Source organism: Tamandua tetradactyla, chromosome 18 (genome assembly GCF_023851605.1).
Source record: "Tamandua tetradactyla isolate mTamTet1 chromosome 18, mTamTet1.pri, whole genome shotgun sequence".
Lineage (NCBI taxonomy): Eukaryota > Metazoa > Chordata > Mammalia > Pilosa > Myrmecophagidae > Tamandua > Tamandua tetradactyla.
The window spans coordinates 63565421-63592154 of NC_135344.1; the positions used below are offsets into that span (position 1 = coordinate 63565421).

Sequence of the window (26734 nt, forward strand, 5' to 3'; positions counted from 1 at the left end):
TGATTGTTGTGTTGGCTGGAGAGAGAGGCCACATCTGAGCAACAAAAGAGGCTCTCTTGGGGGTGACTCTTAGGCCTAAATTTTAAGTAGGCTTGACCTATCCTTTGTGGGGTTGGGAAGTTTCATATGAACAAACCCCAAGACTGGGGGCTCGGCCTATAGCTTTGGTTGTCCTCACTGCTTGTGAGAATATCAAGAATTCAACTTGGGGAAGTTGAATTTCTCCCCGTTCTCACCATTCCCCGAAGGGGACTTTGCAAATACTTTTCCACTCACTGATCGAATCACTCTGGGATTCACTGGGGCATCACCCTGGACAAGCCAACAAAATCTCATGTCGTACCCAAGATTCCAGGTACTTATGGTGTTCAATCAAGCTATCTACATAAGTTATATTAGGAAATGCACTAGTCAAAATATAAATTTTGTACCAAATACACATTTTTTTGCTTTAGTCTCACACACAAGGTAAAGTTTTAAAATATTAATTACCATCTGTTTTCAGCACCCAGCGTGCAGTTCTTTGAACAGATACCTAGAAGTGGGACTGCTGGGGTCGTATGGTAGATCTATGTTTAATTTTTGAAGAACTGCCAAACTATTCTTCAACACCCTTCTACATTCCCATTAATAGTATATGAGGGTCCCTGTTTTCCACTTCCTTGCCAGCCCTTGTTATTTTCAATTTTTAAAATAATAGCCATTTTAGTGGAGGTGAAGTGTCTCTAGCTCTTAACACCCTGTACTTCTTCTTAAGCCTATCTGGACAAAAAAAAAAAAAAAAAAAAAAAAAAAAGGCAGGCTACAAAAATAAATAAATGTAACAGTCAAAATATAAAAAATCTAAATTATTCATTAAAAAACAAAAAGGATTGGTATGAAATTTAGTGGGAAAATGGGAAATTTTAAAAAATCTATCCTTTTTCTGATATTTTCATAATTCTCTATAGGGCATAAATAATTTTTTAAGATTGCAAATAAAAAGATAATAGCTTCCTAAAACAGGCAGGTAAAAGTAGATTGACCGCTATATCAATCTATACTGTATCTTTAAACCTTAGTGCTAGTACTGCTTTTCCATGATTTTCCTACATGGAGATAAGATGTAAATTGTAGTAAATCAGCAGTAAAAATGAAAGACATTTCAGGAATACATTAGTCAGGATGTTCTTCTAAATTAGTGGAACAATTAAACTTGTACTTAATATTCTCCTTTGGTCAATTTTAAATGGTCAATCTTAATAATTAAATTTTAACTCGTAGTTGTCATTCACAAGGGACCTTGTTAGTAAGTCACCATCGATGGATAATCAAGTGAGATATTACAGGGTCTGCTGCCACCCTATAGGTGTTAGGGGTCTTTCTTTAGTTGCAAGGAACCCACAAACACTGCAGAGAGAGAAATGGAAGGATACTGGCTGACTCACCCAATGGGGAAGTCAGCTGGACTACCAGGTGTGAGTCCCAAGTGTACTAGGGTCTGGGAGGCAGAAACTCAAGGATGCTTCTTTGGGGCACAGCTGTCAGAGTGAAGCACCCACAGCTGTTTTCTGACCTCAGGTCACTCTGCTCAAGATTCAACTTGTAGGGCAGAATTTGAGTGGCATGCTTGGAGCATACTTGTCTATTTCTAGACCAAGGCGAGAGGGGCTCCTTGGCTGGCATTCCCAACACATACCTACTTTGTCAGGGAAACTCTGTCATCAACAGATTTCAGTTCAAATAGTCATTTCTTCAGGAAAGACCCGTCTGACCCATAATCTGGGTTTGGCCCCCTTTTTTGCATTACCTGATCATCAAACCAGGTAGCACGTAACACGGTTGTAAGTTTACATTTACTTCTTTGGTTATTTGATTCGTGCCCATCTCCACTGCTAGAACATACAGTCCATGAGGTTAGGTACCATCTTGGATTTATTGATTTATTTATCTATTTATTGTCATGGGCAGGCTCCAGGACTCAAACCCGGGTCTCCAGCATGGCAGGTGAGAATTCTGCCACTGAGCCACAGTTGCACCATCCCCATTTTGGATTTTGTTCTCTACTTTACCCCCAGGATGTAGGACTAGTACCTGGTACAGTGCAGACCCTCAATATTTGTTGAATAAATTAATTGACACATTGTGAATGTACAGAACACAAGGAGAATAATAGTAGGTAAAGATGGAAAACAAAGTTGGGAAGAGGTCAGAAGGATTTTGAATGGTTGACTATGGAGTTTGAGCTTTACTCTGTAGCAACATGAGACACTAGAGGTTTTTGAGAAAGGAAACAAGATGCTGGTACTCAGGTGGGTATTGATTGTGCATTTATATCCACATAAACCTATATTCGATAAACTCATCACAGAAATTGAATGATGTGGGTGCACTGACAATAGGAAATGTAGTGATTTTTCAAGATGTTGAGCAAAATATTTACTAATAAGGCACCCAGGGTGGTCTTCCACAAAGACAATTTCTCTCTTTAATTTTTTTTTTTTTTTTTTTTTTACATGGGCAGGCACCGGGAATCGAACCCGGGTCCTCGGGCATGGCAGGCAAGCACTCTTACCTGCTGAGCCACCGTGGCCCGCCCTCTCTCTTTAATTTACAGTTCTTTTAAATTCTAAAAGAAACTAACTCACAATTTGCAAAAATTTAGAAGTTAAATTATGCATTATTTCACCATCTTAACAAAACCCACTATCAGCAATTTTCTATTTTTCTTATTCACGTTTTTCATTACTCTGTTTTTTTTAGAGTGGATTCTAGGAAATAGAATGACTTGTTTATAGGCTATTAACATTTTACTTTCTCTTAAAATATTTTCGAATTTAGTCTTTCTCCGCCGGACCGCCGCGCGGCGCACGCGCCCCGCAGCAGCCGAGCCGCCCGACCTCCCTACCCCCTCTCTTTCTCCGCCGGACCGCCGCGCGGCGCACGCGCCCCGCAGCAGCCGAGCCGCCCGACCTCCCTACCCCCTCTCTTTCTCCGCCGGACTGCCGCGCGGCGCACGCGCCCCGCAGCAGCCGAGCCGCCCGACCTCCCTACCCCCTCTCTTTCTCCGCCGGACCGCCGCGCGGCGCACGCGCCCCGCAGCAGCCGAGCCGCCCGACCTCCCTACCCCCTCTCTTTCTCCGCCGGACCGCCGCGCGGCGCACGCGCCCCGCAGCAGCCGAGCCGCCCGACCTCCCTACCCCCTCTCTTTCTCCGCCGGACCGCCGCGCGGCGCACGCGCCCCGCAGCAGCCGAGCCGCCCGACCTCCCTACCCCCTTCCTCCCCCTCCTGCTCCGGCTGCTCTTCAACCAACACGGTGCCCTCTTCCCCCGCCTTCACCGTGCTCCTCCGCCACCAGCCTCGACAGCCTTGCCGCCCTCACCTTTCCTCCTCCAGAACAACTACTGGGGGAGTGGAGATAATACAGAGCAGCTCCCGGAGCCACGAGGGAGATCAAAGGGACAGCGTACCCCATCCTGGAACGGCTGACTATCTGGGAGAACCAGCTCCGGTGAGATCACCAAGGGGCACGGGCTTTCCTGGGTGGGACAGCAAGCGACCGGAGTCCCTCCCTTCCACCTTCCCAGGCCAGCTGGTAGAATTGGACAGGCGGTCCCCTTAGGCCGCGGCGGCTGGTGCCCCCACCACACGAGGCCCCCCGGAACAACTGAGATAGTTGGGTCGGAAATCCCCAGACTGCGGAGAACAGTGACCGGGGGATCCCTTCCAAACACGTGACTCCCCTGTCGGCTGGGAGCAGTGCACTCTCCCGGGCTGCGACAGCTGGCGCCCTCCCGCCACGCTTGGTGCCCCGGGCCGACTAGCTAATTTGGCCGGACGCTCTCCTGTGCTGCGACAGCCGGCGACCCTCCCCGCGTTTGGAACCCCGGGCCGGCTGGCATTCTTCCAAGACGCTTCGGTTGCCGAACCTCCCCTACGGCGAGAGTTTTCCAGAGTTGAGGGACCCACAGCAACTTTCACTGGTGGAACCCACAGACAGGCGTGTGCCACGTGCGCCACCTACTGGGCAGGATAGGAAGAACAGAACCCAGAGACTGCGCAGAAAAATCTTTCAACCTGTGGGGTCGAACACCCGGGGAAATCTGACTAAATGCCCAGACGCCAGCAGAAGATAACGGATCACGCTCAGAAAATTGAACATATGGCCCAGTCAAATGAAGAAACCAATAGTTCAAATGAGATACAGGAGCTGAAACAACTAATGCTGAATATACGAACAGAAATGGAAAACCTCTTCAAAAACGAAATCGATAAATTGAGGGAGGACATGAAGAAGACATGGGCTGAACATAAAGAAGAAATAGAAAAACTGAAAAAACAAATCACAGAACTTATGGAAGTGAAAGATAAAGTAGAAAAGATGGAAAAAACAATGGATACCTACAATGACAGATTTAAAGAAACAGAAGATAGAATTAGTGATTTGGAGGATGAAACATCTGAACTCCAAAAAGAAACAGAAACTATCCGGAAAAGAATGGAAAAATTTGAACAAGGTATCAGGGAACTCAAGGACAATGTGAACCGTACAAATATACGTGTAGTGGGTATCCCAGAAGGAGAAGAGAAGGGAAAAGGAGGAGAAAAACTAATGGAAGAAATTATCACTGAAAATTTCCCAACTCTTATGAAAGACCTAAAATTACAGATCCAAGAAGTGCAGCGCACCCCAAAGAGATTAGACACAAATAGGCGTTCCCCAAGACACTTACTAGTTAGAATGTCAGAGGTCAAAGAGAAAGAGAGGATCTTGAAGGCAGCGAGAGAAAAACAATCCGTCACATACAAGGGAAACCCAATAAGACTATGTGTAGATTTCTCAGCAGAAACCATGGAAGCTAGAAGACAGTGGGATGATATATTTAAGTTACTAAAAGAGAAAAACTGCCAGCCAAGACTCCTATATCCAGCAAAATTGTCCTTCAAAAATGAGGGAGAATTTAAAACATTCTCAGACAAAAAGTCACTAAGAGAATTTGTGACCAAGAGACCAGCTTTGCAAGAAATACTAAAGGAAGCACTAGAGTCAGATACAAAAAGACAGAAGAGAGAGACATGGAGAAAAGTGTAGAAAGAAGGAAAGACAGATATGATATATATAATACAAAAGGCAAAATGGTAGAGGAAAATATTATCCAAACAGTAATAACTCTAAATGTCAATGGACTGAATTCCCCAATTAAAAGACATAGACTGGCAGAATGGATTAAAAAACAGGATCCTTCTATATGCTGTCTACAGGAAACACATCTTAGACCCAAAGATAAATATAGGTTGAAAGTGAAAGGTTGGGAAAAGATATTTCATGCAAACAACAACCAGAAAAGAGCAGGAGTGGCTATACTAATATCCAACAAATTAGACTTCAAATGTAAAACAGTTAAAAGAGACAAAGAAGGACACTATATACTAATAAAAGGAACAATTAAACAAGAAGACATAACAATCATAAATATTTACGCACCGAACCAGAATGCCCCAAAATACGTGAGGAATACACTGCAAACACTGAAAAGGGAAATAGACACATATACCATAATAGTTGGAGACTTCAATTCACCACTCTCATCAATGGACAGAACATCTACACAGAGGATCAATAAAGAAATAGAGAACCTGAATATTACTATAAATGAACTTGACTTAACAGACATTTATAGGACATTACATCCCACAACAGCAGGATACACCTTTTTTTCAAGTGCTCATGGATCATTCTCAAAGATAGACCATATGCTGGGTCACAAAGCAAGTCTTAACAAATTTAAAAAGATTGAAATCATACACAACACTTTCTCGGATCATAAAGGAATGAAGTTGGAAATCAATAATAGGCGGAGTGCCAGAAAATTCATAAATACATGGAGGCTCAACAACACACTCTTAAACAACAAGTGGGTCAAAGAAGAAATTGCAAGAGAAATTAGTAAATACCTAGAGGCAAATGAAAATGAAGACACAACATATCAAAACTTATGGGACGCAGCAAAGGCAGTGCTAAGAGGGAAATTTATTGCCCTAAATGCCTTTATCAGAAAAGAAGAAAAGGCAAAAATGCAGGAATTAACTGTCCACTTGGAAGAACTGGAGAAAGAACAGCAAACTAATCCCAAAGCAAGCAAAAGGAAAGAAATAACAAAGATTAGAGCAGAAATAAATGAAATTGAAAACATGAAAACAATAGAGAAAATCAATAAGACCAGAAGTTGGTTCTATGAGAAAATCAACAAGATTGATGGGCCCTTATCAAGATTGACAAAAAGAAGAAGAGAGAGGATGCAAATAAATAAGATTAGAAATGAAAGAGGAGACATAACTACTGACCTCACAGAAATAAAGGAGGTAATAACAGGATACTATGAACAACTTTATGCTAATAAATACAACAATTTAGAAGAAATGGACAGGTTCCTGGAAAGACAGGAACAACCAACTTTGACTCAAGAAGAAATAGACGACCTCAACAAACCAATCACAAGTAAAGAGATTGAATTCGTTATTCAAAACCTCCCTAAAAAGAAAAGTCCAGGACCAGACGGCTTCACATGTGAATTCTATCAAACATTCCAGAAAGAATTAGTACCTACTCTCCTCAAACTCTTCAACATAATCGAAGTGGAGGGAAAACTACCTAATTCATTCTATGAAGCCAACATCACCCTCATACCAAAACCAGGCAAAGATATTACAAAAAAAGAAAACTACAGACCAATCTCTCTAATGAATACAGATGCAAAAATCCTCAATAAAATTCTAGCAAATCGTATCCAACAACACATTAAAAGAAGTATACATCATGACCAAGTAGGATTCATCCCAGGTATGCAAGGATGGTTCAACATAAGAAAATCAATTAATGTAATACACCATATCAACAAATCAAAGCAGAAAAATCACATGATCATCTCAATTGATGCAGAGAAGGCATTTGACAAGATTCAACATCCTTTCCTGCTGAAAACACTTCAAAAGATAGGAATACAAGGGAACTTCCTTAAAATGATAGAGGGAATATATGAAAAACCCACAGCTAATATCATCCTCAATGGGGAAAAATTGAAAACTTTCCCCCTAAGATCAGGAACAAGACAAGGATGTCCACTATCACCACTATTATTCAACATTGTGTTGGAAGTTCTAGCCAGAGCAATTAGGCAAGAAAAAGAAATACAAGGCATCAAAATTGGAAAGGAAGAAGTAAAACTATCACTGTTTGCAGACGATATGATACTATATGTAGAAAACCCAGAAAAAACCACAACAAAATTACTAGAGCTAATAAATGAGTACAGCAAAGTAGCAGGCTACAAGATCAACATTCAAAAATCTGTAGCTTTTCTATACACTAGTAATGAACAAGCTGAGGTAGAAATCAAGAAACGAATCCCATTTACAATCGCAACTAAAAGAATAAAATACCTAGGAATAAATTTAACCAAAGAGACAAAAAACCTATATAAAGAAAACTACAAAAAACTGTTAAAAGAAATCACAGAAGACCTAAATAGATGGAAGGGCGTACCGTGTTCATGGATTGGAAGACTAAATATAGTTAAGATGTCAATCCTACCTAAATTGATTTACAGATTCAATGCAATACCAATCAAAATCCCAACAACATATTTTTCAGAAATAGAAAAACCAATAAGCAAATTTATCTGGAAGGGCAGGGTACCCCGAATTGCTAAAAACATCTTGAGGAAAAAAAACGAAGCTGGAGGTCTCGCGCTGCCTGACTTTAAGGCATATTATGAAGCCACAGTGGTCAAAACAGCATGGTATTGGCATAAAGATAGATATATCGACCAATGGAATCGAATAGAGTGCTCAGATATAGACCCTCTCATCTATGGACATTTGATCTTTGATAAGGCAGTCAAGCCAACTCACCTGGGACAGAACAGTCTCTTCAATAAATGGTGCCTAGAGAACTGGATATCCATATGCAAAAGAATGAAAGAAGACCCATCTCTCACACCCTATACAAAAGTTAACTCAAAATGGATCAAAGATCTAAACATTAGGTCTAAGACCATAAAACAGTTAGAGGAAAATGTTGGGAGATATCTTATGGATCTTACAACTGGAGGTGGTTTTATGGACCTTAAACCTAAAGCAAGAACACTGAAGAAGGAAATAAATAAATGGGAGCTTCTCAAAATTAAACACTTTTGTGCATCAGAGAACTTCATCAAGAAAGTAGAAAGACAGCCTACACAATGGGAGACAATATTTGGAAATGACATATCAGATAAGGGTCTAGTATCCAGAATTTATAAAGAGATTATTCAACTCAACAACAAAAAGACAGCCAACCCAATTACAAAATGGGAAAAAGACTTAAACAGACACCTACCAGAAGAAGAAATACGGATGGCCAAGAGGCACATGAAGAGATGCTCAATGTCCCTGGCCATTAGAGAAATGCAAATCAAAACCACAATGAGATATCATCTCACACCCACCAGAATGGCCATTATCAACAAAACAGAAAATGACAAGTGCTGGAGAGGATGCGGAGAAAGAGGCACACTTATTCACTGTTGGTGGGAATGTCAAAGGGTGCAACCACTGTGGAAGGCAGTTTGGCGGTTCCTCAAAAAGCTGAATATAGAATTGCCATACGACCCAGCAATACCATTGCTAGGTATCTACTCAAAGGACTTAAGGGCAAAGACACAAACGGACATTTGCACACCAATGTTTATAGCAGCGTTATTTACAATTGCAAAGAGATGGAAACAGCCAAAATCTCCATCAACAGAAGAGTGGCTAAACAAACTGTGGTATATACATACGATGGAATATTATGCAGCTTTAAGACAAGATAAACTTGTGAACCATGGATGGACCTAGAGAATATTATGCTGAGTGAATCCAGCCAAAAACTAAAGGACAAATACTGTATGGTCCCACTGTTGTGAACGGACATTCGAGAATAAACTTGAAATATGTCATTGGTAACAGAGTTCAGCAGGAGTTAGAAATAGGGTAAGACAATGGGTAATTGAAGCTGAAGGGATACAGATTGTGCAACAGGACTAGATACAAAAACTCAAAAATGGACAGCACAATAATACCTAATTGTAAAGTAATCATGTTAAAATACTGAATGAAGCTGCATCTGAGCTATAGGGTTTTTTTTTGTTTTTGTTTGCTTGTTGGTTTGTTTGGTGTTGTTGTTTTTTACTATTACTACTACTTTTATTTCTTTTCTTTATATTAACATTTTATATCTTTTTCTGTTGTGTTGCTAGTTCCTCTAAACTGATGCAAATGTACTAAGAAACAATGATCATGCATCTATGTGATGATGTTAAGAATTACTGAGTGCATATGTAGAATGGTATGATTTCTAAATGTTGTGTTAATTTCTTTTTTTTTCTTTCCGTTAATAAAAAAAAAAAAAAAAAAATATTTTCGAATTTGATAACAGCAACATCCAAAGTACCAGTTTCTCATATCCTAACTAGCATTTCAATAAAAAACATTTTTTGCTAATAGATTAAAAGTTTCTCTTGCGGTTATAATTTTTGCATTTTAGATTATTTGTGAGGATGAACAGTTTTTCCAGAATTCTTACTAATTGAATTTCTTCTCTTGTGCATCCCATTCAATATAGAGGATACGATTGTGTCGATGTTCTGATTAGATCAGCATATTAGGATCTCAAACCTGCCAAAAATGACATGGAAGCATACAAAATATATATGTGTTTTCCCGTATAAAAAACATGGGAAAAGTTGGGCCACGGTGGCTCAGCAGGCAGAGTTCTTGCCTGCAATGCCAGATACCCGGGTTCGATTCCCAGTGCCTGCCCATGCAAAAAAAAAAAGAAAGAAAGAAACAAGAAAGATGGTAGAAGACTCACCCTGTCATTTTCAACAATTTAAATATTTAGATGCTCTAGCAGCTGGCAGTTAGCTCCTGCAAACATTAATTCTAGTTCTACTGAGTGGAAAACATATTTAGAAACCCTCTTCCAGAATTCTCATCTACTAATGGAGCATCGTAAGTGCCTGATTTTCCTGATTTGGTTTGTGAAGTTTTTCTTTCTCTATTCCAAGCTGTCACAGCTGCCAGGGCCAAGCTCAACATTTGCAGGGAGCCACACAATGTCTTGCTCATTGTGGGTAATACATATGCACTTGCTGAATGGTTCTTACCATCATCATCATCATGAATGGCACACACAAAAAAACACATTGAATAAAGTAACAGATCATGAGTAACAGAAGTTTGTTGAGCAAATGCTATGTGCATGTAGCACAGAGTAACCACTTAATTTTCACACGAGGCAGGGTCCGAGTTAGAGTTTCCACAAACCAAATGAACAAGAGCTCTTCAAATAGTGATTTTAAAGTACCAACACCTAAGGGTTTTTCTGTTATTTTGCTTGTTATTAATTTTTTCAAAAGCCAGGAGCATTTATTCCATTATTTATTCTTGGCTTTGCCTACAAGGAACAAAGTACCCTCAGTCTATAGGTAATTTATTAGGGTTTTGATTATTGATGCTCTTTTTTTTAAGGTAAGAAGATCTATTGCATCCTATCTATATCTAGCAAGCATAATTATCTCCTCCTCAGACCTGAAAATTCTGAGATACACAAGGATAATGCAATTAACAGTTTCAGAAAAGTTTATTAGCTACTTTTTATTTTTGCATGGGCAGCCACCAGGAATCAAACCCGGGTCTCCGGCATGGCAGGCAAGAACTCTGTCTGCTGAGCCACCATGGCCCACCCAGTTACTTATTTTGAAGTACTATTAATTTATTTATACTGAATGGCAGTTTAATAGCTATTCAAAGTGAGTTAAAGTGAAAATTTCTTTTAGAAAACCAAATGTTCATATGTACTATAGTTTATGGTACATTCATAGTTCTTTGTGTATTAAATAAAGATTGACTTACCTAGGTGTCTGTGTTTTATCATTTCTACTGCAAACATGCCCCTTCCAAATAATAATTTTCCTTCAGTTTACTTTGAATGTATAATATATATATTTTAAAAATCTATAATTCATTCCTTCAGTTTCTTTCTGTTTTTTTTTTGTATGCTGTATGGTGGGGCTCACAATTCATTCTTTTTCCGTATGAGCATCCTGTTATTGCAGGACCATGTGTTAAATTTTTGTTCATTTGTTTTTTTCTTTCTTTTGTTTGCTTGTTTGTTTATTTTTGGGAAGTGCATGGGCTGGAATTTAATCCAGGTCTCTTGGATGGCAGGCAAGAATTCTACTACTGAATTACCCTTCCACCCCCTAGTTTCTTTTTAAAACTAACACAACAGTGCTCTCTTTTAACAGGGCCATATATATTTTATGGAAAATACAGTAAGTTTTTGGCTGGCATTTCCTTAACATTATAAATTGTACCACAATAAAAGGAGAACTGTTTGTTGGTGTATGTCACTAGGGATTACATCAAGAATACATTTATAGTCATTTTTTCAAATGACAAAAAGAAATGAACTAAAGAGAGCCCCCTAGGAAAAATTCAACTTTCCCATTTGGAGAATTCCTGATATTCTCACAAGCAGTGGGGACAATCAAATCAATGGGCTGAGCCCTTGATCTTGGGGCTTGCCCCTCTGAAACTTATCCCCAAAAAGGATAGTCTAAGTCTATTTAAAATTAGGCCTAAGAGTCACCCCCAAGAGAACCTCTTTTGTTGCTCAGATGTGGCCTCTCTCTCAGCCAACATGGCAAGTGAACTCACTGCCCTCCCCCTCTCTATGTGGGACATGACTCCCGGGTATAACCCTCCCTGAAAACATGGGACAGAAATCCTGCAAAGAGCTGGAACTCAGCATCAAGGGATTGAGAAATCATTCTCGACTAAAAGGGGGAAGAGAGAAATGAGACAGAATCAAGTGTCAATGGTTGAGAGATTTCAACAGAGTTGAGAGGTTATCCTTACACATTATATAGATATCCCCTTTTTAGTTTATGGTGCATTAGAGTGGCTGGAGGGAAGTACCTGAAGCTGTAGAGCTGTGTTCCAGTAGCCTTGTTTCTTGAAGATGATTGTATAATGATATAGCTTTTGCAATGTGACTGCATGATTGTGAAAACCTTGTGTTTAATGGTCCTTTTACCTATGTATGGACAGATGAATTTAAAATATGGATAAAAAATAAATAATAGAGGGAACAAAGGTTAAAATAAATTGGGTAGATTGCAATACTAGTGGTCAATGAGAGGGAGGAGTAAGGGGTATGGCATGAATGAGTTTTTTCTTTTTTCTTTCTTTTGCTGGAGAGGTGCAAATGTTCTAAAAATGATCATGGTGATGAATACACAACTATGTGATGATCTTGTAAGCCATTGACTGTACACAATGTATAGAATGTATGTCAAGAGTATATGTTTATTGTGTACAATTAAAATATTAAAAAATAAAAACAGAGAGAGAGCCCCCTAAAATTTTAAAAAATTTTCACCTGGACTTGAGCTATATGATAGTAAGGTTTGTCAGAGAAAGAGTTCAGAGGTAGTCAACTGAATATCATGGACTCAAAATGAAGGCACAGCCTCTCCTAAATCATGACAGATGGCAATAAAAAATAGGATAACATTGATAGCATCCTGGGTTCTTTAGTGTGCAGTAAATCTTGAATAAATTGAGCCACACACACAGCCATACATGCATATAGTTGTCAGAAAAGATGCGAAAAAAAAAAGTCCTGCAGGGGACCTACCTATTTTCTATCCATGAGCTATCAAAACCTCAGAACAGAAAAAGGAAAAAGGAGATCAAGGCTCATGCAAAGCAGTTGGGTACAAAAGAAACTATGACTGTGGACGCAGGCTGACCTGTTTTAGAAGCCTGGCTGCTAGATTGTTCTAGCTGTGTGACTTTTGCTAAGATCCTTAACCTCTCTGAACCTCAGTCTCTTTAACAATAGGGTGAGAAGAGTAACTTTTTTTGTCTTCTAGGGTAGTTATGGTAACTACATTAAATAACCCATAATCTGTGGCATATGATAAGCATTCAATATATGGTAGCTGCAACGATAAAAATATTATCAAGTACCTGACTCATATTGGGCTCTCAAAAACGTTTCCTGCTTTCCTTTAGTTTTTTTGAGAGTTTTGGGTAAAGAAAAGGGGGTTGGTTTTTCTAGGCCAACAATAAATATTTTACTATTTATATTCCTTAAAAGGAAAGTGAAAAAGTTATAGATGTTCTGGCACATGATTTTCATTATAAGTGCACAAAATAGCAGAAGTATTATTTTCCCATGCATTGTAAATATTAACATCTTAAAAATAAAACAATTTTAGGGCAGACCATGGTGGCTCAGCAGGCAGAGTTCTCGCCTGCCATGCTGGAGACCCGGGTTCGATTCCTGGTGCGTGCCCATGAAAAAAACAAAACCAAAAACTGATTTCATTGTTCTTTAAAGCATGTGCAATAGAATCTGCGTACCATAGCAATTTGATACCTGACCTCAACCATTTAAACAAGTATATGAACAAGTTTTCTTTAGCATTTTCTTCTCATTCCACTTTCTCCTTAAACTTTGTTGGGGATTGAATCGTATAGCCCACAAAAGGCATGTTCAAGTCCTGTGGTATGAACCTTTCGTAAATAGGATCTTTGAAGATGTTATTAGTTAAGGTGTGTCCAAACTGAATCACAGTGGGTCTTGATCCAATATGGTGAAGTTCTTATGAATAAAGAAAATTGGACACAAAAAGAGAAACCACCGGGAGCAGCCAGAAGCCGAAAGTCAATGGAACCCGGAAGATAAAGGAGGGGCACTGCCACGCGCATTGCCATGTGATGGAAAAACCAAGGACCAGGGATCACTGGCAGCCAGCCCCAGAAAGCCAGAGTCTTCTGGAAAAAAAGGATCCACAGCCTTGTTGATGCCTCAGTTTTGAACTTCTCGCAGCCCCAAAACCACGAGTCAATAAATTACCACTGTTTAAGCCACCCCACCGCATGGTATTTGTTTTAGCAGCTAGCAAGCTAATACACTCTTATTTCCATTCTATTTCCCTCCGAGAGTTTTATCTTAATGGAATATATTTTTATACTCAAATATATTTTATCGACTGATAAAATTTTAAAATTTTTAAAAACTTCCTGTGACCACAAGATTCTAAGTATTAAAATTTATTTTGGATTGAATTATTCTAGTTACTTATACATAAGTGATCAAAATAACAAATATAAATTTCTGTGACTACTAAGCATAAAAAGTAAAATTTTTAACAGAAACATACCTCTAAATGAGATAGATGAGACTTTTTTCCCCATGTGTCTGTTAATAATTATTCCTTCCTAGATGAGACAGGATCCAGCATCAATGCTATCCCATTTTTTGGTTTTGTATTTACAGCTGCAAAGGTTTTGAAACCTGCTGGAATAAATGCACCTGGTGATTGGAAGGCTGTTCTGATCTGAACTTCCCCTGCTGGTTGCTTCTCAGTATTCAGGTCTCTGCAGGGACTTCTTGTCTGAAGATGGGATCTCAAGTACTCCCCACCCACTCACTCTCTAGCCCTTTATCCCACTGAGAGGTGGTCGGCGCTCATATAAATGCTTATTGGATGGAAGGGTGGATGGATATGTTTCTCTAAAAGAGATCATTCATTCTAACAAACATTTGGGGAACACTTCTTCAAGAGAAACTTTCTCTTATTATCAAACCAGGATCCCTCAAGTCTGACAATAGAAGAGTTTATCTCCATGTGGGCTCTACTCTGTGTGCAGAGTATCCAGACAGAACAATGAAACTAAGCTCAAAATAACAAAAGGGAAATAAACACAGAGGGTAACACATACCAGGATAATGTGGGATTAAACACAGTTTTCCCATTTTCAGCCTGATATCTTCCAAGTGACTAGAAACATGGGGATACCTGCATTTACTGGCCAACATTTAGCAGGCAAGCTAGAAGCCCAGGGGTGTGGGGCCATAGCTCTTGAGAGGTTAGCCTTTCACGGCCCAGCCTAGCCCAGCAGACTTAATTTTAGCCCCTTACCATCAAGGAGCTGGCCCAGACAACTTGAGTCCCCATTCCTCTCTAAGCCTGTTTTCTGGGTTCATGTGTTCTGACTTAGCACCTGTTTCTTACCAAATGACCATCAAAACGAATGCCCACCCCTTTTTGGAGACAGCCCACCCCCATCCACCCAATCCAAACTGCACAAAAGGACAAAGGATGCCCATCTCACTCCCAGAGGAGAGGCAGGGGTTTTGTTTTGTTTGGATTTTAATGGCATGGGGGTGCGGTTGCTGCTGAGGCAGAGTAAGAATTGAGGGTGACCTAGGAAAGGCCAGCCTAGTAATGTGATGGAATAAATAGATTTAAAGTATCTACTATCCAATAGCCGAATGTAATTTGCTGTGGCCTTTGACACCCAAACAGCAGCATTCATTTTCCAAGCACAGGGCTTGTGAAACGTTCCGTGAAACTCTTCTCTAGTCTTTTCTTTGTTTCCCTCCAATTAATCTAACTGGACAGCTATTTTATAAATGGTCTTCGGGATTCAGCTCATTTTGTACAGGCTTTGTGCCACACACAGGCTTGTTTGCTTTTGCTGACCATATCAGGCTGGGCTAAAAATTTTAACCTTGAGCTAGCAAAGAGAATAAATTTGAGACAACCAGAAAAACACCACCGACTTTACCGAATGGCAAGGCAATATTTAAGTTTCAGGCAGAGCCTTATCCCCAAACGGAGCACATGATATATGCACTCAATAAATATTTGGTGTTGATGCAAAAGACTTCTAGTTGAGTGTACAAGACGTGTATTAGCATATTTTAAGCCATAATCAAATAATTCCTATGCACCAGCACTTACATAATAAACATTTCACAAAAACGGAAAAATTCGATACTGAAAAGTTAAAAAAGTCACCAATCAAGCAAAAGTCTTCATTTTTCCTCTTGCTCCAGCTGTCGGCCTTTAGCCAGGAGCAGGAGAAAATAGAAATGCGAATCACTTGTTACTAAATCCCCTTCAATTGTCGAAAACATGTTAAGAGGGTTTGAATTGCTTTAAGATTTCAGGAACACGTGGGAATTGTCGCAGGCTCCGCTTGCCAGAGAACGGCGCGGTCGACTCCCAAACCTTCCAGTTAAGACAGCTTTTCCCAAACAGACTTAGGATTTCTTTCCAGGCTTAAGGTCTTTGAAAACCGACAAAATGCAAGGCGATTCGGAAAGTCTGCACACCACCCCCTGCAGCTCCGAGCGCCCTGGGCTCTAGCGCGCGCCTGGGGGCGGGGCGGACCCCGGGCGGCGGCGCAGGAAGAGGCGGGGCAGCTCCCGCCGCGGCGGGAAAAACAGGCGCCCGGAAGGGTCCGGCCCGCCCCCGCCGCAGCCGCCTGCCATAATCATGCCGGCCCCCGGCTCCGAGCCGCCCCGCGCGTCCTCGCATGAGCAGCCTGCAGACTCGGCGGTGCCCAGCGCGCAGGAGCCCGAGCCGCGGCCCCTCGGGGAGCTGCAGTACCTGGGGCAGATCGAGCATATCCTCCGCTGCGGCTCCAGAAAGGAGGACCGCACCGGCACCGGCACCCTGTCGGTGTTCGGCCTGCAGGCGCGCTACAGCCTGAGAGGTGACTGCGCTCGGTCCCCGGCCCCCGACCCCGCGCCCGGGGCAGGACGCTGCTGGGGGTGGGGTGGGGGGCAGGATCCTAAATAAAGTAGGCTCAGAGCTGCAGTTGTCTATAGATGCCTTCTGCGGCGCGAGACGTTTTCCCTCGTTTAGACCCAACCTCCATTTGGGTAGAGGAAATGGCCTTATTCCCATTCCGCAGATGGCAAAACTGAGGCTCCGACTAGCTAAATGATATCTGTAGTATCATTGTGTTTTTTCCCTCCCAGATGCTAAAACGTGTACCTGTCGTACAAGGAGTTGTCTTAACAGGAATGTATTGGCTCTTGGTTTCAGAGGCTAAGGAGCTTTGCTTCCTGCCGGGCCAGCGCAGGCAACCTTTTGGGATTCCTTGGCTTTTCTGTCACGTGGCAGGGTCTTCTCCTTTCTCCTCTGGGTTCCCTTGATTTTCGGCTTCTTGTTGCGTGCTGTGGCTTCTTCGGAGTCCAGTTTCCTTTACCTCTAAGGACTTCAGCCTTATTGGATAAAGGCTCACCCTCATTCAGGGCAGGCACACCGGAACTAAAACATCTTCAAAGGTCCTATTTACATACGATTCACACGCACAGGAGCAGGGGGTCAGCCCCCTGCAGGCACACAGATAGGGAGACAGAGTTGGGATGTAAAATCGGGTCCCTCTATGCTGCCACCTCAGTGCCATATCCCTGTAATCGATTGGCAGTCGTACCAGCTGAGCCCTGTTCTAAGGTCAGGAGTCTCATTGCTAAAAGAATTTAGATAAACGAGAGGGCCAGCAGGAGTAAGTAGTAAAGCTCATTAAAGACAAAAAGAGAAGAGAGTACACGTTAAAGAAGTGTGCAAGGGAGGAACACCCACTGGGTGGAGTGGGTACGCTTGTTTTATAGGAAGGTTTTACTGGTGGCAGGTTCCCAAAGTAACCCTTGAACACCAGGGGCTTACAGGACTAGAATTGTTTCAGGAATAGAGAACCGTTGATGCTTGTGTCCAGCCATCATGTATCCAAAATTTGTCTTTGTGCAGATGTTTACCAATCGTTACAACCCCAGGCTTTCTGTTACTAAGCATTCACTTTGGACACATGATTTTACAAGTTTTTATGGTTTGGGGAGGTTTCAGGGCCTTTGGGGAAATTTTTTCCCCATGAGGTTTGCGGTATTACATTAATTCCTTTGGAGCTAGATGAGAAACTAGGGACTTGCAGTAGTCCATTAACGCTTTTAAGAGTTGAGTAGGAAACCAGAGACCTGCAGTTGTTCTGTTTTCTCCTGCTTTATCCCCCAAAGCAGGCACAATCTGGTTTATTGTTTGTCCCAAACTAGAGAGTGTAAGAGGATATGCCTGGCCTTGTTCAAAATGTTCTCCCCAGGGCCCATTGTGAGCCTCCAGGTTGTCCCCTTATGCAGATTCTTTGAAAAGGAGTGAAGATTGTCTGGGCGGAGACAACTGCTGGAGAAGGGAGAGGCCAGAAGTGTCAGCAGCATTGAGACAACTGCTGGAGAAGGGAGAGGCCAGAAGTGTCAGCAGCATTTGCCCATCCAGTCCCCACAAGCCAGCTTTGTGGCTTGACTAACCCAAGAGTCCAAGTAGGGGCTCATATTAGTCCTTTCCGCTTCCTTTAAAACAGGATAGCTCCTGGGTGGAAGTGTCTCTTGGAAGCTGTCATATCCTGATCCTGTAATATGCTGATCACGTGGCTCAGAACACTTAAGGTCAGGCTTTCCAGGGACAAAAGAGCAGGTGGGGAGAGGGGGCCAGGGCATTAGGTGTGAGTTGCCTTCTCTGACATCCTGCAGGCAACTCCCCCTTTATCCTGATTGAGCACCTGCTGCCCAGTCAATAGTGGGGGGGCAGGGGGGTTCCTCTGTGATGAAGAGCACCTTTGACAGTGGGGTTCAGGGTGATTTTGAGTGGGGTGGCTTAGCATTGGGGAAGCAGATTCGTGGTAGTGAAGGAGGAAGAAATCCCTCATCCCACACCCATCCTAGAGACCGAAATAAAAGCGGTTGTGGCTAATCTGCCTTGGACCGCTTGGGGGGTTCTGACTGAGCAGAGAGCGCCACCTTCAGGCTGCTCCAAGCCTAGTGGTCTTGAAGGAGTCAGAACCTAGGTGGTTTTTTTTTGTTTTTTTGGGGGGGGGTGGGCATGGGCAGGCATCAGTAATTGAACCCAGGTCTCTACATGGCAGTCGAGAACTCTGCCACTGAGCCACCATTGCACGACCCCGGAACCTGGCTTCTTCACCCAGCCCTTCTGCTTGGACTTTCAGCATCTTTATATGTTAAAAATGGAGAAAGTAATTCTCAATAGGCAATACCAGTAAAAGTTGGTGCTTGAGTTATAACCATACACCTGGCAATGTGGATGGCTCTGTGCCACACTTAGAGAGAAGCTGAGAGGGTTTTATTTCCCTGTCCCTGGCTGCCTCCCCTCTCATCCCTTATGCTGTGACAAACTTCGTTATTGCCTGCCTGATGCCTCAGAAAAGGAGATCATAGCAGTGCCTCGAGGAGGGTGGTTTGAACCTTAAATAGGATCGTGCTCGTGAAATATCTTACACGGTTACTGTTTTTGGAATATTAAAAAAGAAATGGTGTTGAATTTGCTTTATGGAGATTTAAAAATAATTCCTTCCTTCCGGCCCATGTGATACCTGGTGTTCCCTGGTCCTGAACAAGTTTTCCTTGGCAGGATGAACACGTGCGTCCTGAGAGCTTTTGAGCTCGGTCCTGGGGCAGGTTTTGTGCTTTCTTTGAGCCTTGATAAGATTCGCACTGCCTGGGTGGTGGGTAGGCGCTTTCCCCTTCCCTTTCCATTTGGGCATCTCCACCCCCATCTCATTTTGTGACTTTCCCCGAGCCCAGCGGTCACGGGGTCAGGCAGGCTAAGCCTGGCTTGGGTCATTGGCTGGCCGATGCACCCTGGGACCCCAGCCTCATCAGTGATGTCCGCTTGGTGGAGGAGCCATAGCCTCTTGGATGATCCTGGGATCACCCAGGGCCTGAGGTCACCTTACTTCCTGCCACTTTCCTTCCAAAGTGAAATTTGGGGGGGGGTGATCTATGTTTTTTTCAATTTCAAATTGCATGGCAAATTGTTTTTCAGATGAATTTCCTCTGCTGACCACCAAGCGCGTATTCTGGAAGGGCGTTTTGGAGGAGTTGCTGTGGTTTATCAAGGTAAAGAATTTGCTGCTTTGGGAAGTGGACAGTCTGTTCTCAACAGGGCAGCCAATGAAGTCCTTTTAGGAGTCAGATCCCATCACTCCTTGGTCTGAAGCCCTTATGGTTTCCCTTTTACTCAGCAAGGGTGGGGATGGGGGAAGGCTCACGTGGCCCAGCTGCCACCCTCCTGCTCACACTCTTTGCTCTTCCCACCTGGGCTCCTGCTAATCTTTGAGCACACCCAGAGGGTCCTTCCTGGAGCTCTGGCACTTGCTGTTCCCTTTTCCCCCCCGGGAATCTTTGTCCCCTCGCTTGTAGCAGGCCATCCTCCCTCATCTTCAGTTTTCTGCCCTGCCCTTTCTATCTGAGGCTGTGATTCTCTGTCCCCCTCATTTATTTTTCCCCATACCACTTATCACTGTCTGGTATGGAATGTCTTGTCTCCCCCCCACCCCCCACTGGAAGAACAAATAAGATGTATCATAAGCTCCATAGGGCAAAGGTTTTTCTTTTCTTGTTCACTGGCATATCCCCAGAGCTCACAACACAGCCTGCCACATAATAGGCACCCAGCATATATTGAACACTGATTACAGGTGCCAAACACGTTCTTTTTCTTATAAACGAGAAGAGCCTCTTGAGTAATCAGACACACGCCTTCCAAAGAGTGGAGCAGGCCCTTTTGGCAGACTAGAGTGCCATCATGGTGACAGTGGCCAGGCACTGAGCTCCCCCTCGCTTCTGCCTCCCCCCTCGTTGTGGTCCAGGACCAGGGAAGCTGCATCCATTGCTGAAAATTGACTTGGTTCTGGGTCCTGCTAGAAGGAGGGACCCCTTCTTCAGAGCACTTGGGGTGGCTTGTGGTTTCTTGAGTCAAATCAGATCTAAGGACCTTTACTCCATGTTGAAAGGATCTTTGAATCCACTCCAGCCCCCATTAGTTCAGTGCTCCTGGGGGTATTTTTGTTCCGTGTTCATCTGTCTCAGTGGACGGAGAGCCTTTGGTTCCAAATGCATCGTCAGAAATCTAAGAAAAGGACAGGCTGGCAAGAGCCCAGTTCAAATGGATGGAAAGGGAGACTTGAAGCAATGTGTGAAAGATTGAGAAATTATTTGTTGGGAGTGAAAAAATGAAGACAAACTCAACAATGGCAAGGGAGGAAGTAAGATGCCCAGAAAATAAATGAATTTATCAGTTTTAACTTAAAACTTGGATTCAGCCTCCTACAAAGCCCTCACCAGGAACATGTCAGACTCACCCCTTGATAGGGCTACTCTTTGGGTGCTACAGGACAATACAGAAGTCACAATGTCCCTGTACTAGAGCTTGGGATCCGTGGACAAGATGGAGGAATGGGGTTGTGTGATAGATAATATTTATTGAGCACCAAGTGTTTTGCTTGTATTACCTAAACCGCACATTGACCATGTGGTAAACTAGTAAACTACTCTTATAGAGATGAAGAGAATGAAGCTAGAGGACTTTGGGAGCTGGTCAGAGGAGAAGGTAGGTAGAAGGGCCAGGCCCTGAGCCCAGGTGTCTGTGGCACCAAAGCCTTGCTAATACCCAGCTTCTATCCAGAGGGGCACAAGGCAGACCATGGGGCTATCCTTGACCATCCTGAAGGTGGAGAGAAGATGCATGGTCAGGACACGGTTGAGGATGTAATGAGGTAAAACAGAAGAGCAAGAAACATAAGGCTTTGTACTTGGCAAAAAAAACAGCATATAAGTTGGGGATAAATATAACTTTATAGTGACATGTATAAGACATGGATGAATAAGGTCCACATTTAGTTCAATGTGACTGATATATTGGCCAGAAAAGCTAATGCTGATTAGGCTGGTCAATGAAATATCCTAAATATGCCAGGTATAAATTAGACTGAGTACACAGGAGGCATAAAGTACATTTTGGGGTTTCACACTTAGAGGCAGAACATGTTTAGTTAATGTATTAGTTAGGGTTCTTTAGAGAAACAGAATGAACAGGGAACACTCGCAAATATAAAATTTTATAAAAGTGTCTCGCGTGACTGCGGGAACACAGAGTCCAAAATCCACAGGGCAGGTTGTGAAGCTGACGATTCCGATGGAGGTTCTGGATGAACTCCACAGGAGAGGCTCGCCAGCCAAAACAGGAGGAGAGCCTCTCTCTTCTGAATCCTCCTTAATAGGCTTCCACTGATCAGATTAAACATCACTCATTGCAGAAGGCATGCCCCTTTGGCTGATTACAAATGGAATCAGCTGTGGATGCAGCTGACCCGATCATGATTTAATTCTGTGAAATGTCCTCATCGCAACAGACAGGCCAGCACTTGCCCAACCAGACAAACAGGTACCACCACTTGGCTAAGTTGACACATGAACCTGACCATGACAGTTAAGAAACACAAAACTATCAGATGAGGTGGGAATAAAGGTCCTGGAGGTGTTTAGAAAATTTAAAAAGATGAAAGGGTATGGTTCTGAAAAAGGAGATCAGATTGTCCTTCAGACCATCAGAAAATCTGGGCTGGGGCTGGCCCACTAAGAAAGATAGGATGAACTTCACAGGGATGGTGATGAGTACCTGCTCCGGGCATTTCAGGCACAGCTGGGATGCCCTCTTGAGGGTCAGTCTTGGGGCATCAACAGAGGATTCGGAATTCACTTGAGTGTCTGGTATCCTCTCCCAATCTCTTCCAGGGATCCACCAATGCTAAAGAACTCTCATCTAAGGGAGTGAAAATCTGGGATGCCAATGGATCACGCGACTTTCTGGATGGCCTGGGATTCTCCACCAGAGAAGAAGGAGACTTGGGCCCAGTTTATGGCTTTCAGTGGAGGCATTTTGGGGCAGAATACAAAGATATGAATTCAGGTGAAGAGGCAAAGGGTGGGAAGCCTCAGACGTCTGTGATAGCATGTGTGCTCCATTGTTTCAAATACGTAAATTCTGGGAGCAAAGCAGTTACTACCTGGGGAGTTGATGTAGAGTCATGACACAGAGAGGCCGTTCTAGAGTGGTGGAGCACGGTCCACTGAGGTCACTCACGGTCCTGGAGACAAACATTTATTTTTATTGAGCGCTTACTGGGTACTCAGCTCTTAACATATTTATTTCATTTGCAGATAGCTCATGGTCTACAGTTGGTAGCTGTGTTGGGATTAGGTATTGGAGGATCATTTGTGGGACAAGAAGCTCAGATGTCGCCTTGTAGCATCCTTGACCTTCCTTTTCGAAACTGAAAACTCTATGGGATTCTGGGGTCACGGCACAATCCTCTGTCACCCTCTCCTCCGTGCCTGGCTGGGGTTCAGGGAGAGTTAACTATCTTACCCCGCTTCCACGTTCCTCTGTGACTATCAGTGTCACACTTGCTGAATGTCACAGAGCCCAGCTCTATCCTTTGGCTTTTTTAGTCCCACCTGTCCTTTGGAGAGGGATTACAGAAGCAAATGCCTGCCCAGGAATGTTGTGGTGGGGGGTGGGGATGAGGGGGTGGAAGGACAGGCAGATATAATTTCCCGGCTGAGTAGGGACCTGTAAACTGGAGAGAAAGAGTCCCCTCTAAAAGGGATAGTCACATCTCCCCTCTAGCCAGCTGGAGGAATTAGGGCCCAGGGTTAGAATTCTTCAATAAAATTCTAAAATTTGTGTTTGATGTGTGGTCATGAGGTTTTGTAAGTATTAGGAGCTCTTCAGAAAATTCAAAAATGCTGTGTGGCTCCAACTTGTGCAGGTAAATGACCGGAAGGCTGTTAGCAGCTTCTGTCCTAGGACATCCTTCTTGGGATGCAAGGCCTTTTCCTGGCTTCATGGGGCCTTAAACCCTGCTCAGTTTTCAGTAATTATTGTTGCTTAAGGGGCCATAATAACGTGATGGCCTTAGAGTTTTGCTCAGCTGTAGGATTTCCATAGGGGAGATTGTCTTTTTTTGTTTTTAAATTTTTATTTTGAAATCAAAATTTACAGGAAGTTGAAAAGTACTTGCAGAGAAGTCCCCCCTTCCCTTCACCCAGTTTCCGCCAATGGCAACATCTTGATAAACTGACTTTGGTGCAGTCCACAGAGCTTACCAAATTTCACCAGTTCTACATGCATTCATTCGTGTGTTTATGTGTGCAGTTTTATCACATGTAGATTCATGTAACCACTGTCACAACCAAGATACAACCAACACAGCTGATCTTTTAAAAATCTTTGCTGTTACCTTTATTGGAACTGTGGTCACAAGAAGACTTTCTCCAAAAATGTAAAGAACCGCTGGACTAGAATATAGTGTAATACCAATAAGTGAAAGTTTAACTGGAAGAAAATAATAAAGCTCTGCATTTTTAACAAAATCATGGTTCAGTTTCAAGTTCCAGTTCAGAAGGAAGGAGTTAGTCTAGAGCCAGAAATGGGAGAACAGCATAAGATGGTATAGTTACTGTAGAGGTTTCCTGATACTTACAGGTCAGTAGCGTGCTTGGCTGTTAAGTCATGATTTTAGGTGGGAGTGTTGAAAGGATAATATCTAGGTCAGAGGAAGGAATCTAAAGTACTGTGATATAGTTGGAATATTTATGAAATGATATATTGTATTTTAGACCCAATCATTGCTATGGGATGTGGATAGACTAGATTGTATCAGTGAAATGTGACAAGAATGGTTGATGGGTATAGAGGCTAATTTCCACAGGGACCACTGGACGAAACTAAGATTGTTTAGATTGGAGAAGGTTAGTGGTTTTGGGAGGTGGTGACAATGGAATGGACTAAATACTTAAAGAACTCTTCATAGGAAAGAAAATAGGTTTTGTTATAGCTCCAGACGATAGACCCAGGGAGGTTAAACATATAAGCCAATGAGATTGGAGAAGTTTGTAGAATTCCTGGGTGATCTCCTAACCATGGTCAGCAGGGGTATGGAAAGACATGGGGTGAAAGGCTTTAAGAGAGACGACCTCAAAAGCTGAGCTCATGGGAGGCTATGATAAATGTCTGAATGCATGTTCTCTCTTTTGACAATTCTACAGATTATTCAGGCCAAGGAATAGACCAGCTGCAAAAGGTGATTGACACGATCAAAACCAATCCCAATGACAGAAGAATCATCATGTGTGCTTGGAATCCAAAAGGTTGAAAGCATCCCAGTTTGCCTCTTATACTAACAATTCTGTTATCGTGAAGGGAAGTGCTGTGTGTGGCCTCCTGCGGAGGTACATGATGGCTTGTGTGACCTTGGGAGGTTACACACGGTTTGTATGACCTTGGGGAGTCGCATGTGGTCAGATTATGACATTGGATGCAAATGTTCTTAATTCATATATTCTAGTTTGCACTCCAGAAAAGGGATTTAAATTGCCTATAAAATTATACATAAGATTTTAAGGCTTTAAATTGGAGCGGAGGAGGTTTCAGACCGTCTCCACTTCATTAACATTTTTAAACACTTGTATGGTAAAATTAAAATTTCTACCGGGGGTATAAGGAGTGCCCAGACTGAAATTTTACATGTATAAGAGACTGAATATAGGAGTGTGCCTGATATGCAATTGAATGAATTCAGCTGCAGGTGAATGAATTCCTCTTGTATTATAGTTTGGGGCCATGAAGGTAGCACAAATAAATAATTTCAGCTCTGATGGGAGAGCATTACTGCAGCTGTAAACGTTGACTGCAGAAGTCTCATGCTCGTGGCTGGGTTTCCATCAGCTTCGTGCCACCACCAGGGTTGGAATGGTCTAGGTTTTTTCATTGTTGTTTGTTTGTTTTACTTTTTATTTTGGAAAAATGTCAAACTTAAAAGACAGTTGCAAAAATAATACAAACCCCAGGCAGAGAACTCCAACCTCCAACGTACCCTTCACCCAGATAATCCAGATCCACCAACTTTTTTTTTTTATTAATTAAAGAAAAAAAAGAAATTAACACAACATTTAGAAATCATTCCATTCTACATATGCACTCAGTAATTCTTAACATCATCACATAGATGCATGATCATCATTTCTTAGTACATTTGCATCGATTTAGGAAACGAACTAGCAAAACAACAGAAAAAGATATAGAATGTTAATATAGAGAAAAAAATAAAAATAATAAAAAAGGAAAAAAAAAACAAAAGACACAAACAAACAAACAAACAAAAAACTATAGCTCAGATGCAGCTTCATTCAGTGTTTTAACATAATTACATTACAATTAGGTATTATTGTGCTGTCCATTTTTGAGTTTTTGTATCTAGTCCTGTTGCACAGTCTGTATCCCTTCAGCTCCAATTACCCATTATCTTACCCTGTTTCTAACTCCTGGTCTCTGTTACCAATGACATATTCCAAGTTTATTCTCGAATGTAGGTTCACATCAGTGGGACCATACAGTATTTGTCCTTTAGTTTTTGGCTAGACTCACTCAGCATAATGTTCTCTAGGTCCATCCATGTTATTACATGCTTCATAAGTTTATTCTGTCTTAAAGCTGCATAATATTCCATCGTATGTATATACCACAGTTTGTTTAGCCACTCATCTGTTGATGGACATTTTGGCTGTTTCTATCTCTTTGCAATTGTAAATAATGCTGCTATAAACATTGATGTGCAAATGTCCGTTTGTGTCTTTGCCCTTAAGTCCTTTGAGTAGATACCTAGCAATGGTATTGCTGGGTCGTATGGCAATTCTATATTCAATTTTTTGAGGAACTGCCAAACTGCCTTCCACAGTGGTTGCACCATTTGACATTCCCACCAACAGTGGATAAGTGTGCCTCTTTCTCCGCATCCTCTCCAGCACTTGTCATTTTCTGTTTTGTTGATAATGGTCATTCTGGTGGGTGTGAGATGATATCTCATTGTGGTTTTGATTTGCATTTCTCTAATGGCCAGGGACATTGAGCATCTCTTCATGTGCCTTTTGGCCATTTGTATTTCCTCAGATCCACCAACTTTGAAAACATTGTCACATTTGCCATACCATTCCATCCATCTATCCATCCGTTC

The 26734-nt window shown here is 42.3% G+C and overlaps 1 protein-coding gene across 1 annotated transcript in view; it reads left to right on the forward strand.

Annotated features, from left to right (window-relative positions):
• The first annotated feature begins 16346 nt into the window (after window positions 1-16346).
• The window catches only part of TYMS (thymidylate synthetase), a 29173-nt gene continuing 18785 nt past the window's right edge, over window positions 16347-26734 (forward strand). Inside the window, exons 1-4 of the mRNA XM_077135859.1 lie at window positions 16347-16582; window positions 19705-19778; window positions 22455-22629; window positions 24771-24872. Of these exons, the coding sequence (XP_076991974.1) occupies window positions 16363-16582; window positions 19705-19778; window positions 22455-22629; window positions 24771-24872 (571 nt within the window). The 5' untranslated portion in view covers window positions 16347-16362. The remainder of the gene's footprint in view (window positions 16583-19704; window positions 19779-22454; window positions 22630-24770; window positions 24873-26734) is intronic.